A 21,731-nucleotide genomic window follows, 5' to 3' on the forward strand; every position below is an offset into this window, starting at 1 on the left:
CCTTTGTAAAGGAAGACATAAGGCAGCTACAGATAAGAGAACTGCAAGATTTGAAGGAAATGCATATTTGGAATGCTTAAAGAAACCCCAAGAAAGTGTTATTACAAGGTTTTATTGATGATTTCTGGACTCATACACTGAAAATTGTGCCTACTTATACACCCATTCAAACTCTGCTAAAAGGATTTCAAGGTTTAGATCATTGCATTGGCCCACTCTGATTTGTAACAGTTCACCAGTCCTTGCGTTCTGAAGAAGTCAAGGTTGGAAAGTAAACAGGAAATAGCTGTACATTCTGCAAAAGTTCTTAATATAATGTAATATAGAAATCTACCGACCTTGGTAATTATAAATATTAAAACATCTATTTTACTTGCATTCTTTAAACATATAAACTTTGTTTACCTAACAGTCTTTACTGTGTGTTTTTCACTCAGAGGTATGCTATATCATCTCATTATCAAGTGCAATTCACCATTTATGAACATGAATCATTAAAATCACATGTTAATTAATGCTCCAAATATAAAATGTCAAAGAAAATGCATTTTGGTAAATCCCCCCTGAAACCATCCACTTTACTATCAGCTCAGAATACTCTAATACAGCTAGGTACAACAATGAAGTGAAAAAATTTTAAATTATGAACATAGCTTAGAGCATTCCAAAATGACTGCTTGTCTGCAAATTTTCAGAAACAAGTTCCATTAGAGGATTGCTTTCATCTTGGAAGAGTATGCAGTTTTCCTTCTCTTCGTTGCTTTTTAAAAACAGCTAAAGAAAAAAGCTAGCAATAGCGATCTTTCTTCGAACCAAGGCTTGCTTTCAGTTCACTGTAAGCTCAAAGTCTGGAAAAAGCATTACCTTTTGGCTGCTAGTACTTCTCTTTCTTCTCTTTGCAGCACATGGCATGTCGATTTACTCTACAGTTTGGAAGAACTTTCCTGATATTTGCCATAATTAAGTGCCTTCAAACCTTTCCTACAGGCTGGGCCTGTCACTTTATGTGACACTTCAGAGAGCTGAGGAAGCAGTTACCCCAGCCTCGCTTTAGAATGACAATAGGTAGGCGCTCTGCAATTCATTTGGGTTAACTGAAGTGGTTGGATGCTTGGGGATTTTATTTTTTTTAAATCAAAGTTCTTCTTTACACAGCTATCTTCAGTCTTGATGGGGCTGTTCTAAACCCACCTTTTGTGGCATCCAGTTCGTTATACTCTTCTATTAGGTCAGACAAGGATGATATGGCTTCAGAAAAACAGCCTTGCTCCATCCCGTCTACTTGCAGATAATGGTGAAGATGAGCCTATGAGAATAATGAACTCAGTGTTACTCCCTTTATTGGCACATAACGTAATCTATTTGCCTCACTAAGTATTATTTGGCCTGCACTGAAGAACTGTATAAAGTAGATTTGAAGACATGCCTTGACAACCCCTGCTTACATAATTAACAACTTCAGTAACAATCTGTGGAATCACGGTATTACGGATTTCTTACATATTAATCTGTTCACATTTTGTCTTTGGTAGACCTCAACAAACTGGTAGGCACATCCACTGGATACTGGCTCGTGGCTGAAGAAGTAAATATATCCCCTAGTAGGGTATGGGTTAATAAGGGATTTGTTCTTTTTAAGCAGCAGCTGTTAGAATGATTCCTTGATAGATAACACAGTTAAAAATCTTGGAATATTACTTTTAAGCAGTCCCTCTATGATTCTAAGATTTCTTTCCCTGTAATCCAAGGTGCTATGATTGCTGGCTGTGGATGACATACTTATGACAGAGCCATACCTTTTTCTTGTAGAGCTTCATGAATCTGTCTTTGAGTTCCATAAAAGTTGGTTTCACACAGGTGTTGTTTGCTAAAGCTAGAAGGGAATGGGTATGGCCCACAGGAGGTACAGAACACAAACCAGTTTTCCAGCCCTCCTGATTCCACGATACAAAGTGCAGAGAAGGCTTCAACCTGTGATAAGAAAGAGTACAGTTACTTATGAAATATAAAGAGAACAGAGCCAAAGTTTCCTTTGCTAACAGTTAGCAAAGGTTAATTCTGAAGCTTTCACAACTAAGTAAACCAGTCAGAATTAGCATTTTGAATAAGGCATTTTAGATCCCAGACTGAAACAGCACGTATTTAAAATTCACACAGTAAACACCAATTTCGTTAATTTAACATATCAGGGTTTGAAAAGTAAAGTTACAAGCATGTATGCCTATAAAAGCAACTGCAAACACATAGATTTATGAGAGAGGTAAATGTGTGGGGATGAGTCTACCTGATATAGGTAAAATTATTTTGATGCTCAGAACTTTTCCTTACGCACCCATCTGCCTCCATTCTGCACTCCGTTCCACCTCCCCTGTTGCACCTACATAGGTCACAATAGTGTAAAAAGTAGAAACTGAGTGTGAACTACAGCAGAGAGCCTATTCCTTCAAAATCCCATAGCAGTAAGAGACCTCCGGAAGGCCAGCCTTCATCTTTTTAAATTATTAAGAATGGAGGGGAGGAGAACAGGCACACCTAGTCAGCTCCCTTTATTTGGAAATCAAAGAATGCCATGACTTACTCTAACTTGTTAAGAAAGCTATTTACATTTTCTTTCTTTCTATCTTTCTTCAATTACTTTACATGACAAAAAGTACTTAATTGGTACTGAAATTCCTCAGATGAAAAACTGAGAATTCCCTGGACAACTGAAAAATATTTATATGAAAAATAACACGATTACTTTGTGTGCTATTACAAACCTTTCAATGTTTCTGCGAAGGTCTGAGATCTGCACATTCCCTCGAACAAGAAGTGCACAAGCAAGGTAGAGGCTATGCTTTGGATCTGCTTGAATTAATTGATGATCTCTACTAAAAGCATCTGAAAACATTTGATCCAACCTAGGTGAAGATGAAAACAGTCATCTACTCTATTAAAGCAGGCTACAGAAGTTCAAAATACCCACCCTTCAGGGTTTCAAATTTCCTGAAATCTTGGAAATAAAGGTACATTTAATCTCGGACCACATAAGGACAGCAAAATCAAAATAACTTAATGGTGTGGGTTCTATTTAATATCCAGAAATACGTGGCTCCTAGCAGAATTGTTTCCCAATAGACATAGTAAAAACATTTCAAGTCTGCTGGCTCAACCATTAATGAGAACAGGGACAAATAGTGTTCTCCAAATGAGTAGAATGAATTTTCCAGTGTGGCAGGCTTTAAAACCCTTTTGGACTTCTGCCTTTAGTTTTGCTATAGAATTCTTAGAATTCTTTTTTTTTTTTTAATTTTTATTTTTTTATTAAATGGAAACTATGGATGAAATTAAGAAATTAAGCTTCACTGTAAAGTCTCCACAACAAAGTTTTCTTCTTACCTTCTAGAGGGTATATTAACATCAGCCAGTGTATACAGAGGAGTCAAACTTGAAACCAAGTAATGAAGCCGAGGAAATGGAACCAAATTCATACTGATTTCATTAAGATCCATGTTAAGGGAACCTTCGAACCTAGCAGAGCTGAAAAGTTAACAGATGTTACAAAATAGTTATAAACTAAGAATGTCACTCTTATAATGTAAACATTCATTAAATATACACTTCAACTGTTCCCTGCAATAAAACAGTAAAACAATATCTATAGATAAAACAGTCATCTATAATTATTGAACTTCCACATTTGGCAGTAACACTGCTATTCTTATTTCTTTACGCTTTTCATTGTAGAACAACTAATGATCAAAAATGAGACCTTAATGTTCCTGATTGTAGTTCTTAGCATTCTTCTTTAATGTGCAGACATAACTGGTTGATACCAATTTAAATAAATAGGATAGTACATAATGAAACACGTATGACTTAGCAGCCCTGAAAAGCTGTTCAGACCACAGCTTTAAAAATGCTTTTTCAGCAAGAATTCCTTACAGCAATAGACAGTTCAGGAACAACTGTCAAATGGTATTTATAAAATAATAACATTGGCCTAGAAATTCTAACTTCCTTGGGCACTATTAGGCACTAATGGAAGACAATATCCTGCCCCAAAACCTTCTCCTACTTCAGTTCTAAGACCATCACAGCTACAGCAACACCACTGCAATACGAATAGTTTCAAACACTTCAGATTTTCATTACTTTAAGAACTAATTCTTAACAAGACTAATATCAAATAGAAAACAATACTGAGCTGATGCAGGCACACATATTTGCAGCACACACTGCCTCTAGCAATATTGTACAGAGGAGTGATCTGTGACTTTACCTTGTCAGGTTCAGCAGCAAGTTGGCTACAATGTTGTTCATTGCATCAAATGGCTTCTCCTGCACAGTTTTTGTAGTGCCTGCACTTGATGTTACCAAGCTGTTTGGCTTCACAGTTGACCCCACCTTCCCAGAACTGACCATCTGATGAATTTTAGTAACTATATCAAACAGAGACTTTGAAAGGAAAAAGAAACACTGACAAAAAAAAAAAAACAAACAAACAGAAAGCATACAAACCTCATCCCCAGAACATCCAAATTCCATACCGCTATTTTTCCACTTCAGTTAATCTTAAAGAAAAAAACTAAGATATGGTAATGACAGTTCAAACATTACAACTTTGATTCAAACATGTTCAACTTTTGACCAGTTCCAACTGGCTGAAGTGTTCCTGAACATCCTTTCCCTCCTTGTCACAAACACGGATAGTTTGACTCAGAACTTTGACTTCGAATTGAAGTCAGTTTGAATTTGAAATCATTAGTCATTCCTCTTGTAAGCACTTAAACAATACTACACACAAAACGATGCTAAAAGATTTGAGGCTCAGCCTCAGTAAACAGGAGCATCTCACTTTTTACCTTTGAATAAGACACAAAAAGAAAAATCACTCCAGACTACTTTGCACATGGAAACAAAGTATAGAGCATCTTTTAAGTGATTTCACTTCAAAAGTCTACAAGTTACCGAGGAGCTCAATTATGATTAAATAAACAAAGACTTTCTTTTTAAGACTTGGCATTCAAATCAATGCAATCTAATAAGAAAAAAAAGGACAGAAATAGTATGCTATTTCTTACTTCATTCTCTATTGGTAGCACACAGTCTGCATGTTCATTAAGCTCCTTCATAGCCAGAACACTGTTATATGGAGAAGTAATAACATCATCTTCACCGGAGGGATAAACTGAAGTAACAAATCTATACACTTCTGGGAATTCATCCTCAAGCAAATTCAGTACAAAAGTTCCAAGACCAGATCCTGTCCCTAAAAATAAGTAGGAACGACAATGGAATGAAAGAAGATTAAAGAAATCCTCCAAGTTCTTACAAGCATTAAGTCTCATATGTTGGAAACATACTAGTTTTAATTTTATGTATATTCCAGCATTTTGAAGGCAGCAGGAGCTCTCTGAATGAAAGAAAGAAGCAAGCTTTTTCAAAGACAAGTAAATAACTGAATGATATTTCTCAGATTTTATTAGACAGGATGAAGTGAATAGTTTTAAGCATTTGCTCAACGAGTCCTAATATGTCACCAGAATTTCTCTGCTCTTTCCTAGCATTTTAAAATCTTTAATTTGAATCTTGAAATATTTGTTTAAAAAAATATTGAGCCAATCCAAATTATTTAAGTTTACTTTTTTTGAGGATTTTTTTATAAAACTCTCTTGTTCTCCAGTTAAAACAATAACCCCTTTGCACCAGCACAAATACTTTTTTCCTCATAGCATTAAGTTCAAATCAGAGAATTAGGTAGCTTTTTTTTTTTCCCCTGTCACATACAGTTAACATTTTCAGCAGCAGACAATGAACAACACAGCTATTTTCTGTAATAATGGAAATTCCTTCTCAGATTAAGCAAATGACCACAAAAAAGGCCTTTGATAAAACTCTTGCACCATATTTAGAGCTATTTTCAGAGTCTATTTCCATATCATAGCTGTTTATAATACCTGCTACCCTCAAGTTTCTGGGAGAGGATTGCTCAGTGGCAACACAGAAAGGATGTGACTGATTCTCCCTTCAGGTTTATTAACAAAATAGGTGGAGTGAATGCAAAAAGAATTGTGTGGAAGGAAATGTAAAAAAGCAAACAAACAAACCAAAAACAACAAAACTAAAGTAGAACAGAAGCTAAGCAACATCAGAAGTCTACAAAACCTTTCTGAAAACACTTCCCCACAATTAAAAACTTGATCACTACAATGATGTCACTGTTTTGAGGCAGCTACCCCTTCTGATCAGTATTACTCAGCTTTTTCTTGTATTCGCCACCTATTTTGATCCATCCACTGTCTTTTCTTGTCTCTAAGATTTAAGCTGTACTTCTAGGTAGCACTTAGTAAAGTAAAAGTTCATGATTAGGGCTCCTCAGGGACTGTGTTATTTCATTCTGCATTCTTCATGATTAGATGATTACAGCAATCTTTGTTTCAAGACTTAGGCTTTCATTTTTATTTACCTGTGGCAGATGCAACCATACTAACAAAGATATACTTACCACCTCCCATAGAATGAATTACAAAAAAACACTGCAGACAGTCACAGTGTTCTGCAGTTTTCCTCAGCTTTTCCACTATGCTCTCCTGGTACTGGCAGCCATACACCTTGTAACCTACAGCCCTGAGGATAAGAAAAGTACTTTAAAAAAAACACCACAATAAAACACTGTAACAACCAATCTTCAGTTTTCATTTTATTTAACTCCCTCTCTTTGATGTTTTGTATAGTATTGCTTAATAATTCAGAGTCCAGAGCTGGATGTAACCCCCAACTTGTTAGCTGCAAAACTTGACTACATCACAGAAACATGGGAGTTGAGATGTGCTTTTAAATTTGAGAATGTAGCAATCAGTTCACAGCTTTTGATCCTGCATTACCGTTTTACATAGTAAGAAAATAAATATCCATGCTAGGTGATCAAATTTTAACTATGATCTGAAAGTTACATCTGTTATCAGTGAGGACATCCTTGTATAAAAGTGATCTGATCTTCATTTGAGTTCTAGGTGAGTTATTTGCTACCAGTGACAAAGAAACCAAACAGACCATTCTCATCACACTTGCCTGCTGTTAGGTGGTGAGCCTATTCCCAATATACCTTCAGTATATTTGTAAATCATTTGATTCTCAGCCTGTGCTGGACTGAAAATTACCAGAGGTACATTAGCATATCAGTGAAAATGTGAAATTTATTATGTTAATGAATCTTCTTCTGAATTTCTCTTTTTGATAATATAATTTATCTGCACTATGCCAGCAACCACAACGCTTAGAAATCTGAACATCTTATTTCCATGGTAGGTGCACAGTCCCAAACTAGATTATGGCTCTAACAGAGAAATGGAAGCAGCTGAATTTCAAAGAAACAAAAATATAAAACCTGTTCTTCTGTAAAAAGTAATCAAGAAGCAGCAGAAAAAAAAAAAAAAAAAAAAAAAAAAAAAGCATACAAAATGATTTATCAGCAGAATTATCTTTCTGTAAAATGGTTTTCAAAGCCCTCCTCCAGGTGACAGTGACTCCAAAGTTCACTGGTAATATGCTGCAGCAGAATGAACCAGAATGCTACCGTTATCATTCCCCTTTTCAAAAGCTTTCCAATTAGTTGCTCTGAAGAGGATCTCACCAGTTGTTTCCTGAACCAGAAACATCTGTGATAAGCTGCTTACTATCAAAAACATCTCTCAACGGTCCCTGCAGAATTTCATTCACCACACCCTCCTCCATGTCAATCAGCAGCGCCTGTGAGAAAGAAAAGCATTGAAATTCAGTCAGTAAGCAAGCTGATCTTTGAAATAATTACAAAATAAGGGAAAACATCTACAATAGTAAAGGTACGTTGTTACTGTTGTGCTTCAGAGAGTTGCTGCTGACCAACTTGTCAAGTTCACCCTGACTGCTTTGTTAGCTAATGCATAAAGAGCACAGCATTTCAGATACTGCAACTGTTAACATTGTAAAAATACTTTTCCCAAATACTTGGGAGCAAAGGAATTAAAACAGGTACATTTCAGGTTTTGTTCCTTCTTAATCACTTTAAGTGGCTCAAAAAAAACCCACATCCCTTAGTTTTTTTTTTTTTTAATAAATAATTGGTACTATCTGCAATTGTTTTATTAAAATTGTACTTTAAAAAAACAAGTAAAACTCCCCCAAACCATAAAGCTACTATTAGAAATTTTGCTATTCAAAATACTTAAAAACATACGAAGTATTAGGAAAATCCCTATGCAATCAGACATAAATAAGTGGTGTAAAAATAATAGTCTTCATAAATTGCCTTACTCGTGCTTTTAAAGAACAAATCTTTCCTTTGTAAATATCAGGACCATTACCAGCACTTCTGAAAAACAAAAGCAACATTCCAAGTTTAGAACTGTAACAGAAAATAAGGCAATATATATTGGAATATAATTCCCTCCTTAATTTTTTATTGTTCAGAGTAACAAACACCCTGAAATGTAACCTGCTACAACATGCCTCATATTTTCCCCAAAGAACACAGTTACAGAATACAATCTCAATGAGAAATATCCTAAGCAGTACTTCAGGAGAATGAAAAAGGAAAGCATGGAAAGTTTCCTCTCCCATAGAGCCTTTGATCTAATTCTACAAGCACTGCCAAAACTGAAAGCAACAACCTTTTTCCTAGCATGTGGTACATTACATCACATAGCAGAACACACTGCACCAGATAACACTGCTACACTTTCAATGGGGGAAGCACAGCACTGTTCTACTGCTCCAGGCTTGAAAGCAGTACAATTGCACTAGGACAGAGCTGTGCTTGACTTATTTTGCCACTAAGATCTACTAACTTAGAAACCACGCTGTGTTGACACAGGCTTTATCAGCCTTTTTTCCAGGATTGGTTGCACTGAATCAGCCCACAGGGCTGTGCATTGCATAAAATCATATTTCTTCCCCATAATGAATGCTGGTGCTTTGCACTCAAACGATGAGATAATCTATTCTGGTCCAACTGCATTCAAGGCTGTAAAAAAACAAAACAAAAAAAAAAACAAAAATAAAACCAAAACAAACATGAAACAGAAAAGAAAAAGGATACTAGAAGATGGTTCAATCCACCTAGTTTAGGGGGCAATCAGCCTTAGTTTTAAACAAATCAAAGTACGTCTTACCGTGTTCTACACTCAATAGCAATAACATTCTAAAACAACAGTGGAAAGCACTAAATGTTTTGACTGTGCTCATTCCCATCACAAACAAGTGAAAAAAGGGAGGATGGGCCTGCAAGGGATTCCCCAGGGAGCTCCTATGCTCTCATCCAAAGCATTTTTCCAAACACTTCTCCATAGCTGAGCGGCTCACAGCAGCCTACAGGACTCACACTGATTACTCCAGCCTATGCGTTTCAATGTACGAGTCCACAGTCAGAGTAAGTTCTATTTCTCTTCAGGGACTAACAAAACCTGGAGAGAAAATAAACAATAGCAAGAAAAGCCCACCTTTATCTCTCTCTTACCAGTCCTTGTGGTCTTTCATGACCACCTGTACTTTCAATCACACGCATTGAGCTGCTCACAAAAATCCCTGCATTCCTTACAGTCTCCCTGGATTATCTAAGACATCTTTTCTGCATATAAAGCCATACATTTTTTATTGAGGTCATCCTATAACCACTAGTTCTTGTTGACTGAATAAAATACACATGATCTTTGGAGTAAGACATCATCTTCTATATTTAATAACGTTTGGGTGCCTCAATTTACCACTAGAACACTCAAACATGAAAACTGTGTTATACAATCAGCCCATTAGCACATGTTGTTATCTCATATGTTCACTATATATCTGGGTAATTATTTTGCCTGATCTAAGATGCTTCTAATAGCTATTGTTATACAGCCATCTTATACAGCCAATCTTCTTGCCATTGCTGACACAAATACAGAAGGCTGTTCTCTTTGCTGAATATTCTGACATCTGGTTTCTAGAAAATGAATACCAGCAGCAGCTTCTACTGTAGAAGGTGTGTGTTCTTGAAGCACGAGATGAGCAATCATCATGTTGATGAATTTTTGCAGTCTGAACCAAAAAGCTTTTAAACTCAAAAACCACATCCCTCCACAAGGTATGCCAATAGCTTCAGTTGCCAGCTGTGATTTGTATTCCCTGGGAAAGGAAAAGGAAGGGCAAAAGAATTTGTAACATAGTGGTTGAAGTGTAAAAATAAGTGATTTCAGGCAGTAATTCTATCCCAGATGAAAACACATTTTTTACTTGAAAAATAAACAAATAAAACTTTCTTTCCATTGTGCAGTTCACTGGCAACCAAAGCATCTTCCTACTGCAGTCGACAGCAGAGTTAAGAGTGCAGATGTTCAGATCCCTCATTATTTCAGTACTAGTGTAAAATGCTCTGTAGACAAGTCACAAATCAGAGAATTTACATAAAGCCACTTCCAATCCTACACCATTTAATAAGTATCAGTAAAAAAAGAGAGAGTCTATCTAGATCTGCCAGTGTTTTTACAGACTTTCCTTACATGATAATCCACCTACATTAATTACTCAGAGAAGTGGTATAACGTAGCATAGAAAACTGAAATTTGTCATTTTTCTAACACAGGGTTTTATGACTGCAGTGACATGGGAAGTGAAGTATTTCTTTTTGATAAAACTAAATCAAAACTCACAACAGAAGACCAAAACATTGCTATTTGCCACAGAGTTTGAATTTCTTTTTCCTTAAGTTGTAGTAATACTACAGTCAAAAGCAGGGAGTGTTCCTTTTACATGGGAATCATCACAAAAGATGAAATCTCACAGGGGAACCTTGCTTGACACTTCTACAGGGCTCAACAAGGTAAATCCTTCTCCTTTACAGAGAAATTGCACTCAACCTGTTGAAAGTTCAGTGGTTCCATCTGGCACATATAAAAACACAGACATTGCTTACAACTAGATCTTCTGGATTAAAAAAAATATATATTCTAAGAAAATTTCTAAGCAAATACTCTTCTAAGAAAAGAATTGAGATAAAACACTACTTCAATGCCATTTTAGTTAAAATGGCATGCTATGCTTCTGCTGTGTAATGGAAGGAAACAAAGGCTGGTCTAATGCCTTTTCTCTAATTGGAATGTAACAATAATACCTAGGTGTCCAATTGTTCCATTCTTATCAGCAAACTGGAAGAGCTTTTGTAACTGGACAGACATACAATGAAACGCTCCTAAGGTATGAACTGAGCAACTTAAATCACAGCCACTGCTCTGTGCAGCAAATTACAGATAAAAGTCAGATAAAATAGATTTAAAAATTGACACAGCCGTTTCTGACCACCTTATAAATAATTCCATTTACAAGTCTTCAGTGAATGCTGCTAAGTTAGTATTCAGACAGCTTGCAGACTCATCCTGAGCAAAAGATCTTAACTATCCATTTTTTCCGATGTAAGGAAAGGAAAGCAAAACCAAACACCTGCAATACATTTAACTACTGCAATAAATATAATGAAAAGGTAGTGCCTTGAGAAGACAAAAAAGCAGAATCTTTTTCTAATGCAAACTACATCTGGTGTGAAAAAAAGGAGCTTTAATTTAGGTTAAGATGAGATGCTAGCACTGTTAATCTGTGTTAAATCCACAGTTTCCTGATAAGAAGACTTACCTCGTATCTACATTCCTAAAGAAACTGCTCAGTGCTTCATCATAAATTCCTTTCTGGAAATAGACAATTTAAGATAAGATGGTGTGTCAGAAGTACTCAGTGCTTTTTCACAGAATAACTTAGGTTACAGTGAATTCTTGGAGGTCACCAGCCAAACTTCCCACTCTCCAAACAGGGTGAGCCATCTATGTCCAATCCAGATAGCTCCAGCCAGCATTAAAAAGAAAATTTCATAGAACCCAAGAATATCCTGAGTTGGAAGAGACCATCAGAGACCATACAGTTCAAATCCTGGCTTTACACAAGACCACCCAAAGTTCAAATCCTATGTTCAAGAGCATTGTCCAGACACTTCTTGAACTCTGGCAAGCTTGGTGCCATGGCCAATGCCCCGCAGTCTGTGCCAGTGCCTGACCACCCTCTGGTGAGGAATGTTTTCCTGATCTCCAACCTGAACACCCCTGTTTGCAGCTTTGTTGAATTTCACTCAAGCATCAGTTGATATTAAAAACTGTCAGGAGGATGTAACCAGGATTTCTCTTTCTTTTTTCAGCAGAGGATTAAACAAATACTTTTACTTCATTTTTAAATATTTTGGATTTTACTGAAGATCCCAATGAAACTATTAAATCACAAAGCTGCTGTTTAGCTAATTCAGCTTAGTGATGTGACATGGAGACAGTCACGCCCACCATGCTCTGTAGAAGTGAAAGCAGACTGCTCCATTGGTAATTTCTGAACTCCCTGCTGAGCAAATCACTGCTGCTGGGCAAATCACTTTTCCCAGCATAAAGCTAAAGATATTTGTCAACTTAATACACAGTCACATTTTTTTTTTTTTTTCTGAAGACCTGATGATACAGTGTTTGGAAAATCTGTAACACATAAACTAAGGGACTCTCAATACACACAGGAACTCCACCTGTTACCTTTTTACAGCTACTTCAGCAAAAGGTGTTCAGGACTGCCCACTATCACCTCTGTTAACTGAAGGTATCTGCTAGGAGCAGTATTTCTATAATTATACCAAGAAGGATGCATTTTTGTTGAAAGCACTTAGCATAATCCCGTGCCCTCTTTACAGCACAGTGACCCTGACTGCACTGTATGCATGAGCATGGGGTAGGAAAGATGGGCTTATCATAGAATGGCCTGGGTTGAAAAGGACCATAATGATCATCTAGTTTCAACCCCCTGCTATGTGCAGGGTCACCAACCACCAGACCAGGCTGCCCAGAGCCACATCCAGCCTGGCCTTGAATGCCTCCAGGGATGGGGCATCCACAGCCTCCTTGGGCAACCTGTTCCAGTGCCTCACCACCCTCTGTGTGAAAAACTTCCTCCAAAGCACGGCTGCTTTGTTTGCTATACTGCCAGGGCAGCAGGCGGCGAATTAACCCTGGTAATGAAGGCCTTCAGGGACTCAGTCTGCGCTCCTCCAGGCGGAAAGCCTCGAGAGAGCTGACCAGACCGGAGCAGATAACAGGCAGCGGGCGCCACTCGGGCGGCGTTACCTTGTTGACGGCCGCGTGCTCCCGCAACGCCAGGTCCCAGAAGCGGCAGCCCACCTGGTTCCCGCACTGGCCCACTGCAAAGAGGAGAGACAAGGCTCAGGCAGGGCCGGGGGCGGCGGGAAAGCTCCGCGCTTCACAGCCCCATACCCTGGACCACCACCGACTGCGTCATGACGGCCTCAGCGGACCGCCACCACCTCCACTTCCGACCGTTTTCCAACTCGGCGCCCGGAAGCCGCCCTCCCGTCACGGCGGCGGTGGGGGGCGGGCCCTGACAGCGGCACGCCTTAAGCACCGCCCGGCGCTGCTGTGTGGGGGTTCTGCCTTTGTGGGCAGCTCGGCGGTGGGGCGGGATGGTGCCTTTCTGAGCACACAGAAGCCGATTTGCTATTATTATTGTTATTGCTAGAAGCGTTTGTTAAGATAGGTTTTTTGCCCCGATATGTTGTTAAGCTTGGTGGTGTCAAATTGAATGAGACTGTAATAGAAAAAGAAAATGAAAAAAAGGAAAATGGGAAAAAAAGCTCAAGCAGAAATGACATACCCATCAAGCCTGCAAATTAGGTTTATCTTCGTTTTCATGATTCTCGAGCAAATAATCTCCCGCGTTACCATTAGAAGGAGGTTTCTGTGTTGAACGCAGCAACTTCAGGGCTCTGTGTGAGAGGCAAGAAGTGCAGCAATGCCCTGTTGCAGTACTGCAGCATGGCTGCTGCAAAATGGTGTGAGGAGCGCGTGCTCTCTGCAATCCACAGTTCCTTGCAGAAGGCTCTCGTGGGCTTCAGATGGCACCCAGGCTTCCTGTGGGAGAACTGAAGCAGTTCCATGCAGTCTGGTTCATTTGCTGGTGTGGCTACACAAAATATAACAAATCAGGCTTTTTCCAAATGCACTGGTTCTGGTGTGCAAGGAAGATTCGTTGGATGAAATTCTTAATAGAAATCTTGATTTTATGCCCCAATTTTCGTGATATGGAATACTGATCAAACCAGTTTAATATACCCTAAATCTTTCTTTACTTTGGAGAAGCCACAGTGCTGACTCATGGACATGACATAGGATCCATCAGAGATCAATTAGAAGCCCCCAGCAAATCATGAATGTGAGGCTGCACCATGGGGTTCCATGCTTTGGCTTCCCATGTACTGTTAAGCCTGCGATGAAAAACATGCACTGTTTCTTCTCCCTCAGCTGGGAAATGTTCTGAATCAGAAAAGAAGATTCAGAACACAAGATTCATATTCACAGTTTATCTTGTTAGTCTCCAAAAGGGGTCCAAGGGCAGAAAGTAGTTGTGTAGTTACCAGTTTGGCTTGTTGCATGCACTCAGAGGTTTAATGGAACAGGCAGTTCATCATTGTAAAAGAAATAGCCGCACACTGACTTGTTTCATTGCAGATGAAGCTCCTGGTTAGGGTACTATAAATGGATGAGTCTGGTCATGTTCCCTCAGAGACTTTTCGTCTATGGGAATTAATCACCTGTCTTATGCTGCTTTGTGTTTCTCACCCTTTATTTTTTTCTCAGTAAATACTGTTGTTGAACACCCATTGCATGCCATAGATTTGGAATCCGAGTCAAAATGCAACGCACAGTGAGAGGAAATGAGTTTGCATGGACCGCTGCGAATCAGCAAATAATCCTTAAATCCGAAATGTGTACCATAACTTAAATATATATGCTATGCTCTCAGTATCTTAACAGACATTTAACTGTGTGGGTCACATGCTGCTGTAGGAAGAACATACTGGACTTTGAACTAATGTTATTCCTAGAATTTTATCAGGACGTAGTTCACACACACATATGTATATATAATTGGTGTTGTTGGCATTTGAGGACTTACTGTCAGACCTTCATCTTTCATATTTGTTTTCAGGCTATTGTCTATACTCTACATCCCTGAGGATAGAGAAAGGTTGATAGGAACCTTTGTCTGTGGGAGATTTCTACAGATTTTCAGAAATAAGAAACAGGGGGTCAAAGATCCTAATTAAATATTCTGTTTTGAATTGGTTGCGTATTTCAGCTTGAACTTCGATTCTTTCTGACATAGCCATGCAAATTTCAAATTTCAGAACGTTTCACTTTATAATAACACTGTTATTAAAAACTTGAAGGTGGCAGAGGAAAAGTATAATCTCCTTAAGGTCTTTTTTTTTTTTTTTTTTTAAAACAGCCTTTCTGCAGAATTGAGTTACTTATATTCATATTGAAAATGCAAATGAGTAACCTAACAGTGCACATTGGAACTTGGAGCTTTTTCTCAGATCTTTGAAGATGAAGTATGAATTTTCAGGTAGATACAGAAGACTGTTTGAATTCTGGGAAGGTTTTTGCTTAGGCAGTCTTCCTCTCCTAAACACCACAAGCTTCAAAATGAATGCAGGGGTGTATGTGATGTAATTCATCAGATAGAGAGCTTTTTTTGGTGCATGCGGAATGGCAATTTCAAGGTCCATGAGGGTGCTGGGAGGAGAGAAACTCAATTTATTCTCTACTTTCTCCTGCCTATGCAAGAATCCTCCAGTTTATAGTATTTTTTCTTTCTGCAGAGAAAAAAAACCCTGCATCTCTGAGGCCTACACTGGAAATTTGCCACTGTTGTGCTTGATTAGCTGGGGATGCATTAAAGAGAAGTAAAAGGAATTGTAGTAGTTTATGAATTTTGATGTATTTTTTATTCATTTACTATTTTACTCTATTTTTGTTTTCCATATATAAAATATGCAAAGGACGGATTAATCAGAAAAATCATTTTATTTATTTTTTTTTAATATATAAAACTACTGAATGAAACTAAATCTAATTGCAGCAAATATGTCTTAAGAAAAACACTGTTTATTCCCAGAGCTTGGGTATGGATATGAGAAAAAAAGCTTCAGGTTGATGTAGATCTAAGATGGACAATTTTTCTGAGTACATGTACCAGTTAACATATAATGCTCCAGTTAATGCTAGCACTCAGTAAACTGTGATGCTCTTAGGGGGCAGCATATGCTATTCTTGGCTATCTCTGCTTAGCAGCTGCAGACAACCTTGAAAAGAATTTCAGTAATCCTTGTAAAAAATCTATCTAAACTGGGAATCTGCTGTCCTTTTCTCTCCAGCAATAGCATTCTGGAGACCAGGGCCAGAGGAAGTTTAGCTGAAGCTGTGGCATCTTGAGATAGATTAGGGCAATCTGTCAACTGTCTGCCAGTGAATAGAGAGAGACTTCTGATTCCCTTCTTACTCCTGGTGCCAGTTGCACAGCCCTGACACAGTCTCTTGTACCAACTGGGAGACCAGCTCACTGATCTGAGAACTTTACTCCAACCCCCAGAATAAGATCTCAGTACGGAAGCCCTAAAAGTTTTCTACTTGCATTCTACGTAGTGGCTGGGAGCAGGAAATTGTTAAGTAGCCATATGATTTTTGATATCTGAGAAAAATACATTTGAAGGCAGCTGGATTTGGGGACCCCACAGTGTGCTTGGTAAAGAGTGGGACTCATTGCTTCCTTCTGAATGATGAACAGTGGGCTTTGGAGTGATGAAGAGAGAGGGCTCAGCATCATTCCCAGAATAGAAGCCATTGGAGTGTTTTGGCTTATAGTTGCAGGGAGTGGAATGGGAGATTTGTCCAGGAGAACACATGGGGCTGAAAGCATGTGCAAACTGACAAGACTGGTGAAAAGAAAGGCTGTGGTTGCTGGAGTCATGCTGTCTTCCCTTGTTCATTCATCACTGCAATTGTCTGATAACAGTGGGCTCTAAAGACAAGCAGAGAGGCAGTGATGCCACCCCACCTGCCAAGCAGTCCATGTGCCAGTCTATCCAGAGCTTGTTGTTCCTCACCCACAGTGAGCCAAGAACACTTCAGTCTGTTGAAATCCTTTTCCTACTGAAAGTGAAGAAGGTACTGAGTGGTATCTTCTTGGAGTGGTTCTTCCAACTGTCCATCACTTCAAGACTGTTGGAGACGGTTGTCTCTTCTGTGTTTTCCAGATGAGTTCCTTTACATTTTTAGTCTGGGTGGTGGTGTCCTTTATGCTTTTTTCTTCTTACTACTTTTCCTACTCTGCAACTGGCCAAATTTTGAGTTGGTTCCACCAATAATTTGCCCAATCATTATAAAAGTTGATGTCAACAGTAGTTCTTTCTTCAAAGAAAATATATCAAAATGTCTTTGATATCTTATAGCTTATCACAGAAGAGACCAAGTTTTGCAGGGGATTTATGTGTATTTGATGTTAAAACATACTGCAAAGGCCTACAGTTTTACTTCCATTCACCTTCTATGAAGACACAGGCTCACACAGCTCACATCTGCAGCCCTTTGCCTCCTGTTTGCATCTTCCTTTTTCACTCCCAGTTCCTCCTCAGCAGTCTGTCTTTCAGGGCACGTTCTGTAGGAATGTCTGTCTAGTTTGAAGACTAGTTCTGTAAACTGGAGTCTTGCAGTATTTTCACAAGGAAGTGACAATTTATGAGATAAGGATTTGTCTGAAACAGTGGCTATGATTCTCCTTTCTATACTTCGTGCTTACTTACGTTATGCTAGTGCAAATAAGTAAGTATATTTAACACTGTAGAGAAAAAGCTTGAAATTCCGAATTTTCTCTCTCCCCTCCCTTCCTCCATAAGTCAAGTATAATTCTAAAATTACTGACTTAGAAAGAGTTCTGTATCTGTTCTAAATAATACACCTCCTTTCTCCACACTCTGCTAGAACACCTCCAAAAATCTAGAAGTGGGATAAGAACATTATAATCTTTCACTGTTTATTAGCTTACATAATTAAGTATACTCTCTGCTGCCAATATAAATGAGGAATACTTAAATGAGTTGAATAGAAAATTATGAAATAAATCCTTGAACACAGTTATTTGCAATGTAAGTCTATTAATTGGCTTTATTCTTTAATATGCAGTAGCAGATCTTTTCCTGGGAAACAAGTTGGGACCCAAGATATGGAACAAAATGATGTACAGGATTTATTTTGGAAGAAACATTTTTAGTATAATTTTATTTCTTTTATAATTCCACATTTTCATGTAGCAGATTGGCTGCACATGTAGTATAAGAAATGGTAAAGCTCACTCTTGTGGCATAATAAGAGAACTGCAGAAGCAACAGCTCTTTATTCTTCAGTGATTTTTGTTTCGTGCAGAAATATTAGAAGTGATTTTTGTAAATTGATCCTTGATGTTTTCATATTTTTCTCAGCATTGGTGATGAATAGAACATGGTTTCTTTTGCTCTATAATTCCTTCTTGTGGTCTAAGACACTTCACAGGATTGATGCAGCGTGCTATCAGGCTGCAGGACACGTATTGATGCTTACAGCACCGCTGACCAGGGCTGCTTTACTAAAACTCACTGTTTTTTCATCAATCATGAAGTTACGAATGCAGCCAACGAAGGAGTTGCGTGTAGTCAGGCTGGATGTTAGCAGAGACTCTGTAAGAAACAAATTTTAAGGAAAACAAGTTAGAGCTTGCAAAAACCAAAATAATCAGGTTGGTAGAATGATCTGTAATGGAACTTAAATCTTCTTAATTGCAGCTCAGTGCTCTGTTCCAAAGCCCATGGCATAATCAATACTATCCATGATCCAACCACCAAGAAAACCAGATAGTGTAGAAAAATTAATTAGATGCTGGAGTAGAGTAGCCAGCTTTTGGAAGAGTCAGAGTATATGAAAAATAGTTTTGTTCCACTGAACATCTTGCATGGATGAAAGGAAGGTTGGTGCCTGCAGACTAGTAAGATGCTGGAGTAAATACAGGGATTTATCTACATTTATGTAAAAGTCTCAATAATATATTATCGATAGAGGCTCAATCTTGCATTTTTCTAAAGCTGCACTTTATTTAAATAACAGAGTAGATGAATCTCAGGCAATGAATGTGTTTGTAATTTCTTCTAACATTATATGTGTTGTCATCCATGCCTGATTTGTTAGGCTGCATTTAGTTTACTATATTTACAGGTTATCAGTACTACATCTTTTTTGTTGTTGTGAAGTTCATTATAAGAATCTTCTATGCCAGAATGATAATAATATTATAGAGCCAATGTATGGCATTGCTTTAGCATTCTATAATTTATGTAGAAGGAGAAAGCTCTGTTATGAGGCAGAACACAGTTTGCAATTACCATTTTATATTACCTCTCTGGGAAGAATTCTGTCCTAATAAAACTCCAATTTGGATTTAAAGAGTGAACAGGCATGTGTGCATAGATTTTATGATTCCCTTTAGGCTCATTTTTCCTCCTGCTAGTGTCAGATGGATTTGAACACTGTGCACTCAAGACACTAATCCAAGATAAGCAATATAATAAATGGTGTAGTTAGAGATGTTTCTGATTGACATGCAAGGCACAGAAAAATAATGCTGCAAGTTTTCAATGGGAGATGTACAGGAGATGGTTTAAAAATTGGATCACGTAGTGTTGATTACAGTTTGCATAAGAACCCCAACAGAGTAGCTCTGTCTGTTGAATAAGGGAAGTAAATGTAGTAATCTTGGCCCACGCTACACAGATGGTCTGTGAGTCACAAATTCACGTTAGCAGACATCTGTGCAATAGGACTGCAGTAGTCAGAATAAGAATCTTCATGTTTTATGTTGTGTTCAAAGATGCTATTGCTTGAAGCAGAGGAAAGCATCCTACCAGCAAAAAATCCATAAGGCTACAGTCACAGTGAATTTCCAGTTTCATAAATGAGAACGAGTAAATAAATAACTTCTTTAAAAAAAAAAAAAAAAGTAAACCCTTACTGGAAAGGAAGGTGTATAATAAGATTTTTTTTTCTGGTTAGCAGACTAGAGAACTGAGTCCATACCCAACTCTCCAGAAACAGTGAATGTATTAAATTAAGTGAAAGAAGACATTTTTCTTTTGAGATGTGAGACACAGCATTTCTGATTAGTTTTTGAGACTTTGAATTTTACCAGATTGTTCACATGGGTATCTTTTGTTCTTTTTTGAAATTAAAATTAATCTTAAAATGATAGGATGGTTTGGGTTCGAAGGGACCTTAGCAACTATTTTGTTCCAACCCCCTGCCTAAACATGGTTGGACAAAGCTCCATCCAGCCTGGCTTTGAACACATCCAGGGATGAGACATCCACAGCTCCTCTGGGCTACCTGTTTCTGTGCCCCACCATCATAGTAAAGAATTTCTTCCTTGTATCTAATATAAATCTACCTTTAGTTTGAAAGTGTTGCCCCATGTCTTTTCACTACATACCCTGATGAAAAGTCCCTCTACAGTCCCTCTTCTGTGCTTCCTGTGGAAACTGCATTGAAATTTGAGAACAAAGCTGCCACATACTCACCTGGTACACCTCCAATAAACACCGGCTCTCTGTGGTCAGTTGCCTTTGGGTTTAGTGGCCCTACTACGTGGTTGACTTCTGAGTCTACATCCAGCTGCACCACGTTAGCATCTCTAATAACTGAAGGGAGAAGGAACAGATATCAAAAAGATTTTCAAAAGAATCATTTGAAGTCTATATGACAGAGAGACGTATCTGCTTGATCTAAGTTGTTTGATTTAGTCTTTGCCTAGCTAGGGTTACTGTCAGTACTAATGTGTGGGCAGATACTGGCAGAGGGTCAAAGCAAGATAAGAGAGTGGAAGCAAGGGTATTTCTGAGTGAGGTTCTTGATTGCTGGTGCTTATGTCTAGATTGTAGGGCATGTGCATGCAATGGTGGGCTGCTGAATAAAACTGGTTGCCAAATCATTCCCAGTAAGGTACCAATTTGAATGCAGTGAGTTTTTCTCCTTGCTTGTTCCTTCAAAAGGAAACTAGAATGCATAGGGAAAGGGCATATACTCAGGTCTCTTCTGTATGCAACGCAGTGAGCATTCACACAGAAAAATAAGGGAGTCCAAAGTACCTGAGGTTTAGGTGTACTTTTTGACTTTCAAACCCAGGCACAGGGGTAAAATCCTGACTGTAAACCTCTCCCTGTGTGAGGCAGGGGTTCCTCAAATCTGTCCCACTGACCTCTTAAGGGCAGCATACTTGTGCTCAGTACTGACTTCTACCACTGTATTTAACCTCTAATTGGGAAAAATGGAAAAAGAAGAATATCATCTGGTTTACATCTCGGAAAAGGTTGCCAGCATTTCCATGAGGCATGTGTTCCTTGAACAACAAGCATTCATCTTTCTTTGTATTTGGTAGGAACTTGGTCTTGCTCTCCCAGGACTCTACAATTCCTGTGTCTGAGTGAGGAAAAGGACTGCCACTTTCATACAGACTGCATCTTGACAAAGAGAAAGGGAAGACCTGAAAATATGTCCAGTGCACTGGCCCATGGAAATAGATAGCTAGGGAGGGAAGTTTTGGCACTGTTACCTTTCTTAAAGGTATGATCATGCTTTACTGACCTGCAATTCGGTGCCACCTGCCATCGCAGAGACTCTGTTTCAGTGTCACTGAAGTTGAAAAATCCCTGATTCCATTATTCAGTTTCACAGTAACCTGGAAGAAAATAATGTACTTGTTGCTGTAAAACCTTTTTTTCCCCTTCTTTTGGGATAATGCAGTATTTTCCACTCAGAAGCAAAATAAATACATAAATAAAT

At 38.3% G+C, this 21,731-nt stretch overlaps 2 protein-coding genes across 3 annotated transcripts in view; both read right to left on the reverse strand.

The window, feature by feature from the left end:
- Nucleotides 1–96: 96 nt before the first annotated feature.
- Nucleotides 97–13,419, reverse strand: TUBE1 (tubulin epsilon 1). Its single transcript, XM_052678706.1, has 12 exons — nt 13,287–13,419; nt 13,140–13,213; nt 11,626–11,678; nt 8,275–8,332; nt 7,616–7,731; nt 6,488–6,609; nt 5,064–5,251; nt 4,262–4,437; nt 3,379–3,519; nt 2,760–2,900; nt 1,797–1,971; nt 97–1,306 (listed from the first exon to the last, which is right to left on the reverse strand). Exons 1-12 carry the CDS (start codon nt 13,309–13,311, stop codon nt 1,148–1,150), a joined length of 1,428 nt encoding a protein of 475 aa, XP_052534666.1. The 5' UTR covers nt 13,312–13,419; the 3' UTR covers nt 97–1,147.
- A 4,586-nt stretch (nt 13,420–18,005) lies between these two features.
- LAMA4 (laminin subunit alpha 4) overlaps nt 18,006–21,731 on the reverse strand; it is a 94,736-nt gene continuing 91,010 nt past the window's right edge. For both annotated transcript variants that reach the window (XM_052678593.1, XM_052678585.1), the window contains exons 36-38: nt 21,534–21,627; nt 20,471–20,590; nt 18,006–18,583 (exon numbers count right to left, since the gene is read on the reverse strand). In XM_052678593.1, the coding sequence (XP_052534553.1) occupies nt 18,438–18,583; nt 20,471–20,590; nt 21,534–21,627 (360 nt within the window). In that variant the 3' untranslated portion in view covers nt 18,006–18,437. The remainder of the gene's footprint in view (nt 18,584–20,470; nt 20,591–21,533; nt 21,628–21,731) is intronic.

This window comes from Tympanuchus pallidicinctus, unplaced genomic scaffold, assembly GCF_026119805.1.
Source record: "Tympanuchus pallidicinctus isolate F22 unplaced genomic scaffold, pur_lepc_1.0 scaffold1, whole genome shotgun sequence".
Classification (NCBI taxonomy): domain Eukaryota; kingdom Metazoa; phylum Chordata; class Aves; order Galliformes; family Phasianidae; genus Tympanuchus; species Tympanuchus pallidicinctus.

Bases quoted from the DNA above. Each gene is read 5' to 3' on its own strand.
- TUBE1 (XM_052678706.1), bottom strand. From the start codon at position 13,311: ATGACGCAGTCGGTGGTGGTCCAGG. The intron at 3,520-4,261 runs GTAAAGTCACAG...TTAACTTTTCAG, and splicing joins TTGCTGCTGAACCTGACAAG to CTCTGCTAGGTTCGAAGGTT. The intron at 1,307-1,796 runs GTATGGCTCTGT...TTATTCTCATAG, and splicing joins TGAAGCTCTACAAGAAAAAG to GCTCATCTTCACCATTATCT.